Here is a 9,131-nt window from a genome sequence, read left to right as displayed (position 1 = left end):
GCAGTTGTGCCAACAAAAATAAGGGGTTAAATGTGTCCAAAAAACGAATATATTTTCTGAGCTTTCTTTATATCTCCTAGATATACAACAGACACTTCAAAACCTTAAACAAACATTTATCCTTATGATTTATTGGACTGTCATTTATGAATAGTTATTCGATCGTTTTTTGTGGGCTACAGTAGTAAAGACCAAATTCAGTATTTTTATCTATTTTGTTTGTTTATATATAGAGAGAGAGAAATCCACACAAAGGGGTCCAAAAAATTCCAAATCAAATAGCTAAATGACCACGGGGATAACCATCTTAAAAACAATTCCGTATGTTAGCGGTCACTTGAGAATGTCGAACAAACTAAGCTAAGTGACTGACGTACATAGAACCCATTGCATCATAAATAAACTATCAGTCAATTTACCCACGATACATTACGGTATCGATCCGCTCAAACGATACGATACCGTATACGGATCAATACAATGCCCTTTTGAGAAGGAGCAAGGAGAGAAGATACAAGGAATCAATGAAAGATGAATTGAGTGAAAGGCCCATCCCCCGCAGTCGTCAAACCTGGACACAGTTCTTCCCCACCCTATGCATGTACTGGTACCTCTTGATAAATAAAAAGACTTGGGTCGACTTAAACCAGTTTAAACAACGTGTGTTTTATTATTTTACACCAAGAACTTGATGAATATATAAACCCGTTTCAAACACCCAGGTAATAATAAGCCATTCAAACTCTTACATATTTACAGAACCAAATAGAAAAAAAATCTGATGAATAATACATTACACTGTTCTGTTGGGTTCAGGAGAACAGTCACCTCTCGGTGTGCTGCCGCCTCACTGACATCACAACAATAATTATTTCTCTTAAAAAAAAAAAAAAAAAAAAGGAAGTGATGTCAGAAGCTAATAAAAGCGTTTAGTCTCGTCCATGTGTTGAGCAGCAATAGACGATATCAAATATACTGGTATCTGAACAACCAGACGCAGCGTTTGTTGGTTGGGGACAGATGGGTCAATTAATACACGTAACAAGTTCCTAACCTCTTTTATAAATATGAGTCCCAAGTGGCACCCTGGCCTATTCCTTATAGTGAAACAAATGGGCCCTGGTCCCAAGTAGTACAACAGGGAACCGTTTGGACGGGGCCATACATTGAATAACAGCTGATAGCATAGTTCTGGTGTGTGGAGACTGACATTGCGTCAACTCATTCCAGACAGCTATACAAAGAGTGAAACTTAAAATGTGCATTAAAACTATAATATTGATTAAAGTCACATACATTACCAAAAAAAAATAATGAAAATAAAAAAGATGATTAGTCCATTTTAAATTTGAATGTTGTTTAGGCCTTATGCTCAAATAGGTTGTTGTTGTTTAGGCCTTATGGCAAAATATGTTCAAACAGGTTGTTGATATTGTTGTTTAGCCTTATGGCTCAAACAGGTTGTTGATGTTGTTGTTTTAGGCCTTATGGCATAATATGTTCAAACATGTTGTTGTTGTATTATTTAGTAAATTTAAGCAGTAATATGGAAATGAAAAAAGACACTTTGCACATTGCAGACACAATCGTCTCTAATGGCAACCTATTCCCTACATACAGGGCCGGATTAATGCAGGGGTTTACGGGGCTGAAGCCCTGGGCCCAGGGCTGTGGGGAGGCCCAGGCCCGTGGGGGGGCCCCCAAGACACTTATATACAGTATATATTAGATAGAGATTTTTTGTTTTTTTACTGCAACCGCCAACCACAGGAGGATTCAGGAGCCCGCTGTCAATGAGTTTTAGACAGCCTGCTGCCGCTCTGCTAGTTATCAGACGGGGGAGAGGAGAGGCAGGGGGCGTCCTGATTGGGTAACTGATTAATAAAATAAACTGCATCATAAATAAATGTTACGGGTCGATTGTGTGAGTCAGGGGCTGGGCCCAAGAGGCAAAACAAAATATATAAAATAATATTGAGTTATAAAAAATAAATGATATCCAATCACAGGAGCATGTTCTTCAATGTTCAAAATACACCAGAGAACATAATTTAGTCAGAGGATCAATAGTTTTAAAAATGAATCATAATAACTTGGTTAAAATTTGATCAAATACAGGTAATTACCAAATAAAGGAAAACATCTACATAAATGTCTTAAATAGTTGTGTCACACGAGCTGCCAGAAAGCTTCAATGCACTTGCTAGATCTCCGACTGAGCATCAACAGCCTGACTTGCAAGATCCTACACGACGCTGACGCATAGATACAACACTGACACGCCAGGAAAATGCACCCAACACACACAAACTTTTGTATCCTCGCATTTACTCAAGGGTTTCCTTTATTTGGACAGTTACCGGTTGCCTACAACATGCTCGTTGCGTTGTGGCCGTAGATCATATAATTCACAGGAGAGGTTTTGGACCCTCTTCCCCCTGGCAGTTTGACTGTTGAACTCACTAGGGGGGTTTGGGGTTTAAGTGACAAGTGCAAAAGCAAAAAAAAGACGAGCAATATTTTTTTATTTTTTTAGTGTGTGTTAAATATCTGAACATTTTTGTTTAGTTAACATCCCTGCATAACATCAGTTCTCACAGCTTCAAGAGTCATTCCTTGACCCCGGCAATAACTCCCCGTGGCCCAAATGACACCCTATTCCATATATAGCGCACTACTTTAGACCAGGGCCCTATAGAACCATATCCCTATATAGTGCACTACTTTTGACCGGGCCCTATAGAACACTATTCCCTATATAGTGCACTACTTTTGACCAGGGCCCACATAGGGTAGTGCACTATAGGAGGAATAATATGCCATTTTGGGACACAAACCCCAAGACCATTGACCAATAGAAGAGAAGCAGGAAGTAGCAGGTTGGTTCCAGGCACTTCTTCAGTCCAAAGTAAATACGGTAAAAACAAATAAAAACATAGAATATATTAACTATACGACCATCCTGCCAGGTCTCATAGTGTCCGCCTCATAAGTCCTTTAGGCTTTAGAGACGCTTCCTGGTCGATCAATCAAAATCGATCAGCCCAAAAGACCCCTGAACTTTGGATTTGAGGTCAGGGTTCAAAGGTCGTAGGTTACTCCTATGACCACGGGAGACAGAACATGGAAGAATGGTCACAACCCTTAATAGTGTTCTCCGTCCTCTGTTTGTAGCCGCCGCGGCCAACTTCAGTCACATCCCAGGCTAGTCAGCAAGTCTGTAAGAGTTAATGCTTTAAGAATCCTCTTCAATAAGGTAGCAGGGTTGAGAGAGGTGTCTTCTGTTTGTAGCTGTCCCAGACTAGCCAGCCTCAGTCACAAGAGGAGGCCTGGCATGGCTGTCCCAGACTAGCCAGCTTCAGTCACAAGAGGAGGCTGGCATGGCTGTCCCAGACTAGCCAGCTTCAGTCACAAGAGGAGGCCTGGCATGGTTGTCCCAGACTAGCCAGCTTCAGTCACAAGAGGAGGCCTGCATGGCTGTCCCAGACTAGCCAGCTTCAGTCACAAGAGGAGGCCTGGCATGGCTGTCCCAGACTAGCCAGCTTCAGTCACAAGAGGAGGCCTGGCATGGCTGTCCCAACTAGCCAGCTTCAGTATGTTAAGAGTCCTGTAAACCCTGGTCGTCCCTCAGTAAGGTAGCAGGGTCGAAAGGGACCCTGGTCGTCCCTCAGTAAGGAGCAGGGTCGAAAGGGATCAACATTCCTAGCAGGTTGTTGGAGGGGGTTCAACACCCCCACACCCCCCTTCCCTAGCAGCACATCCAATCACGTCCTCCTGTCCATCAGCTTCACCAGCTACCTGAAACAATAGTAAACCACAATCAATGTGGAGGAAAATCACATTTAAAATCATTTCTATAATCTACTACACTTTAGGGTGGTTTACCAGACACAGATTAACAGCGTAGTCCGGGACTAAGAATACTTTTTGATGGATTCCCCATTGAGATTGTTATTAAATCCATGACTTCTAGGCTTAAATCTGTGTCTGGAAACAGCTCCGAAATTACATTGTATTAACTATCATTCAAATAATGTTATTTATTTTTTTTATTCAATCAAACAACGAGAAATCAAATCCCTGAAGTAGACAAATATGTTAACGACAAGTCCCCAATCTTATACTTACTCCCCTCGTCCGAGTCGAAACCAAAAAGGGTTGTGCATTTCTTCAGCGAGAGGTGCGTCTGCAACTCTTCTCCGCTGTCGAAGGACAAGAAACACTTGGCACAGCGCCTCCTACAGACCAACGGTGTAGCCGTGGTCCCCGATGCCTCCACCACCAGGTCCGGGCGCATTGGAGAGAACGAGTGGTCCAGGACATCTCTTTCCTGCGTTTTGGCATGGTGGTGTACCTCTCGTCTAGGTAGGCCGTGGGCGAGGACGGATGTATGGCCTTGTTGTTAATCTTCCCAAAGAATGTAGAGTTTTTCGCTTCCTCCTTGATAGGGGTTTGGGAGTATTTCTAGGGGTTTGGGAGTATTTGTAGGGGGTTTGGGAGTATTTTGTAGGGGGGTTTGGAGTATTTGTAGGGGTTTGGAGTAGCAGGTTTATGGTTTCGTGGTTCGCATTTCTTTGATTTGGAAACTGTGCTTGTTTTAAGACTTTTCTGGTATTTCGGTGATTCTTTAGTGATGTCCTTTAAGTGTCCGTTAACCATCTTCTGGTCACAGACACCGTTAGCTGTCGAGTCTGATGTTTCTACCGATGGTTTATTATCTTCTTCCTTTGATTTACTTCCTACCACTTCTTTGTCTTCACTTCCTAGCACGTCTGTGACTTTATTAACATCTTTCTCTGGACCAGAGGTCTTTGACTTCACGGGCTTTTTTGATGTCTTCTTGGGTTCCTTTAGAACTCTTTGTTCCTTTAGAACTCTTTGTTCCTTTAGAACTCTTTGTTCCTTTAGAACTCTTTGTTCCTTCACCTTCTCTGTCGCCATGGGTAACTCCTCGGTGGCTTTTGGAGCGACGGTRGGAGGGACAGGTTGGGTATCCTCGTCTGTGCTAACGACTGACATCTTCCTGGGGTCTTTTCCAACRCTCGGTTYCTTTACAAGTTGTGTTTKCTTTAACTTATTTGCCACCTTAGATTTTTTTGTCACTTTTGTGTCGGTGGCTGGACCAGGTTGAGTATCCTTTTCGTTGCTAACGTTCGGTTTCTGAATAACAAGCATTTTCTTCAACTTATTTAGAAATGTTAGCTTTTTGGTAACTTTTTCAGTGGCGGTAATTGTGGCGGAGGTGGTCGGACCAGTTGGGGTATAATTGTCTTTGCTAACGTTCTGTCTCTTTACAGCCCACGCTTTCTTTACCTTATGAATCATCTTTAACTTCTTGCTCACTTTTTCAGCTTTTTCATTGGCCGTGGTGACTGGAGTGGTTGGAGCGTCCATTTTCTTACCAACACACGGTTTCCTCTTAACCTGCAATTTCTTCAACTTATTTGTTACTTTTACAGAGACGGTAGTGAGGTCAGTAGTACGAGGGTCCTTGTCTCTATAAACATTCCGTTTCTTTATAACCTGTGTTTTCTTCAACGTCTTGGTCAAGTCATACTTCCTGGTTACCTTTACGGTAGTAGTGAGGTCAGTTGATAATCCCTCCTTTTCTCCAAGAGGCCATAGTTTCTTTACACCCTGTAGGTTATTCCTCTTCGTCTTACACCGTTTAATCCCTTTTACAGAGGTGGTATTGGTGACAAGGGTAGCGAAAACAGATTCATCCTTCCCTTCCTTCGGAAGACGATAGTGTTCTTGTTCGTGGCGGTTCAGCTCCGGAAGACAAGCCAAGCGCTCCTGACAACCTGGGAAACAGCACACTGCCAGGAGGGGCTGGTGGGTCTTCGCGTGGTTCCTCATTTCTGTCACTGCACTGAACCGGGCTTTACACCCATCATGTAGACAGGGATGCCTGGGATATCCTCTGTGCCATACAATGTGGTGCTGGTAATGCTGCAAAGTCAAAACAGGCTTCTTGCAAATATTGCATTTTCCATTCCCGTGACGGAACGTCGTTTCCAAGGGTTTGGCGTCGCCGCGGTGATCGTCCAGAATATGTCCGAGGAGAGAACGCCGTTTTCCAGTGAATATCTCTGTGCATCCGTCCACAGGGCAGCTGCCGGGAGTCTCTTTACCCTGAACGGAGGTCTCTAGAGGGGAAACTGAAAGCCTGTCCTGTKTTACCGATACAGCCTGAGATTCTGCGTTGTCCTCCATGGTCTTTGCCGAGGAACAGGGTTTCTCCTCTTCTTCCAAAGTCTTCRTCAGAGGAGAGGAGTAGGTTYYCCCTTGTTCACCTGTCGATGTCGTCGCCGGAGAAGTAGAGATCGCCACGGGTTCCTCCCTCTGTTCCGGAGCCGAGTGCTCCTCCTCTTGCCTCCTACTGATCTTTTCTTGTTCCTCTGCCCGAGCATCACCATCACCCTCAGTTCCTTCAACCTTACCTCGTCTTCTGCCCCTCTGTCCATTGACCCTCTGCGTCGACTGCTTGCCTTCAGACTCTTCCGTTGCGAGTTTAGTCTCTGGTGAAGGTTGAGAGTCAGTTGAGAGCCTATTGGTCGACAGTAGCTTAGGGTTAGACCGTAGCTTCCTGCGATCCGGTGGAGTTGACTCTGAGGAGTTTATAGAGGAGATCCTATTGGTCGACCGTAGCTTCCTGTAATCCGGAGGAGTTGACTCTGTGGAGTTTACAGGGMTCCTCTTGCGTCCCCGTCTCCCCCTCTGCGTYGWGCGTCCAGGCGTGTCTRWCATCCCAGCTTTACAGTTCTCACGAACMTCCTCAATATCAGGCGGCAGGTTTCCTTTTTTCAACTTGTCGATGTGTTGGGATAGATGCATCATGGCGAGCAGGTCGTTTTTGAACAGCATCCTACAGAACATACATTGGTCCCTGCGGAAGTGGTACATGGCGTGGGCTATAACACGTTTGCCTTTGAAAACCTTGTTGCAGAGACTACAGCGATATGCCAGTGTGTTGTTCTCATGTTCCTGTGGAGTGCCATCTCCGGGATTTTGTCCGATATCCCCAGMGACAGTTGGGGTGTCCTTAGTGAATTTTGGGGTGTCCTGTGTTTTCTGTGGAGAGTTTTCAGTGACTTTTGAGGCGTCTTTGGGGTCCTGTGACGTGTCTTCAGGGACTCGTGGGGTGACCTTTGGAGTGTGAGCACTTTCAGTGGCTTTCGGGTTGACCGGTGAATTGTACTGTGTGTCCTGTGGGGTGTCTTCAGTGACCATTGAGAAGTCCTGTGGGGTGTCTTCACTGTGTTGTAGGGTGTCTTCAGTAACCATTGGGGTGTCTTCATTGACTTGTGTGTTCTGTGGGGTATCCTCTGGGACCTTCTGAGTATCCACATGTACTTTAAGGATGTCCTCAGAGACCTTCGGGGTATCTCCGCTGACCTTTGAGGTGTCTTTGGGTTCCTGTGACGTCTCTTCACGGACTCTTGGGGTGTCCTCAGTGACCGGTGTGTCCTGTAGGGTGTGCCCATCGTTCTTTTTGGCACCACGTGTGTTCTTGGTGAGCTCTTCAGTGACCATTGGGGCGTCCACTGTGAGCCGTGGCGTGCCCTGTAGGGTGTCTGCAGTGTTTTGTATTTGTAGGGCGTCCTCAATGTGCTCGGAAGTATCTACAGTGACTTCCTGGCTGTCTACAGTGACTTCCTGGTTGTCTACAGTGACTTCCTGGTTGTCTACAGTGACTTCCCGGGCATCCTCAATTACCTCCAAGCTGTCCTCCTCTATGTTCTGTGGCAGTGTGTCCACAGTCTCTGGAGAATCCACAGTGGCTTTTGTGCGGTCCTCAGTAGCCTGTGGGGTGACTTCAGTGAAAGTGACTTTCAGGGTGTCCTCTGGGAGTTGTCCTATGTCCTGTTTATTCTGTGGGGGGGCTTCAGTGATCTGAGGGGTGTCATTGTCCTGTGTCGAGTCCACAGGGTCCTCTGGAGTACCCACAGTGCCTTTCAGGGGGTGCTCAAGCTGCCGGGTCTCATCAGTGAGCTGTGGGAAGCTCTCAGCGGCCATTGGGATATCCTCCGGCTCCGTGTTTTGTGAGGTACCCTTAATGTCCAGTTGGGTGTCCTGGACTTTGGTTACTTTTGAAGTGTGTTCAAGGACCACTGGGTCTGTGACGGCCTTAGGGATGACTTTTGGAGACGTTGACGTCTCCAAGATTTTGTGCGAGACATTATCTGTGGTCTGTGGTAACACCGTTGACAATGTCGTCTCCAACGTTTTGTGCGAGACATTCTCTGTGGTCTGTGGTTTCACCGTTGACAATGTCGTCTCCAACGTTTTGTGCAAGACATTATCTGTGGTCTGTGGTGTCACCGTTGACAATGTCGTCTCCAACGTTTTGTGCGAGACATTATCTGTGGTCTGTGGTATCACCGACTCCTGCTTTACGACAACATCAGAATCCGGACCCTTGGCAAACTTTTCAAACTCTTTGGCAAACGCATCCATTGAGGTATTAGCCAGCCAGCAGAAAGGAGTAAGAACAACAAGCTCCCGAGTTTCCTTTCCAGGGACGCTGCCAGTGTCACCGTCACCCATCATTGCTTCATCCACACCAATGTTTGCTATATCCATAGCCTCTTTCAGAATATCAGTAACTTCTGACTTCCTGGACGATTCTAAAATATCCCTGACTTCAGAAGGGGTTTGCTTTTTTGGAATATTCGTAACTCCCGTTGGTTTCCTTGGAACATTAGTTACATCCGTATTTGTTCTTCTTCCKGTGTTATTAGGAACAATGACATTCACTGCGGGAACAGATGGAGTACATGTTTGCTGAGCATCAGTAGAGAATCCTTCCTCATTCTTGGGTCTTTCGATGTGTTCGACAGCTCCACCTTGTGGTGTGAAAGTCATATCAGTGGCGGTTGCCGTGACAGTTTGTGAGGAGACCTCAACTTCCATTTCCACCGGAGACGTCTGGTAAAATACCCCCGAAGCGTCACACGACACCGGCAGACAACTTTGGTTTAGGGTGGGACGGACATCTGTCGCTTTCAACAAACAGGTTTCRGTATTCAACGTGACACCTTCCGCCTTAGGCGTCTGGGCGTAGTTGTGCAACTGCTGTAGGAAGAGACTGCCGTTCTGAGGGGAAAGGATCAACACCTCTCCGAGTC

The 9,131-nt window shown here is 45.6% G+C and overlaps 1 protein-coding gene across 1 annotated transcript; it reads right to left on the bottom strand.

Annotated features, from left to right (window-relative positions):
- Nucleotides 1-3,601: 3,601 nt before the first annotated feature.
- Nucleotides 3,602-9,125, bottom strand: LOC112072311 (microtubule-associated protein futsch). Its single transcript, XM_070439740.1, has 2 exons — nt 4,894-9,125; nt 3,602-4,839 (listed from the first exon to the last, which is right to left on the bottom strand). The coding sequence occupies exons 1-2, from the start codon at nt 8,914-8,916 to the stop codon at nt 4,465-4,467; spliced, it is 4,398 nt and encodes a 1,465-aa protein (XP_070295841.1). The 5' UTR covers nt 8,917-9,125; the 3' UTR covers nt 3,602-4,464.
- Between the last annotated feature and the right edge of the window lie 6 nt (nt 9,126-9,131).

This window comes from Salvelinus sp. IW2-2015, unplaced genomic scaffold (genome assembly GCF_002910315.2).
Source record: "Salvelinus sp. IW2-2015 unplaced genomic scaffold, ASM291031v2 Un_scaffold1887, whole genome shotgun sequence".
In the NCBI taxonomy this organism is placed as follows: domain Eukaryota; kingdom Metazoa; phylum Chordata; class Actinopteri; order Salmoniformes; family Salmonidae; genus Salvelinus; species Salvelinus sp. IW2-2015.
This window is presented reverse-complemented; position numbering and strand designations above follow the sequence as displayed.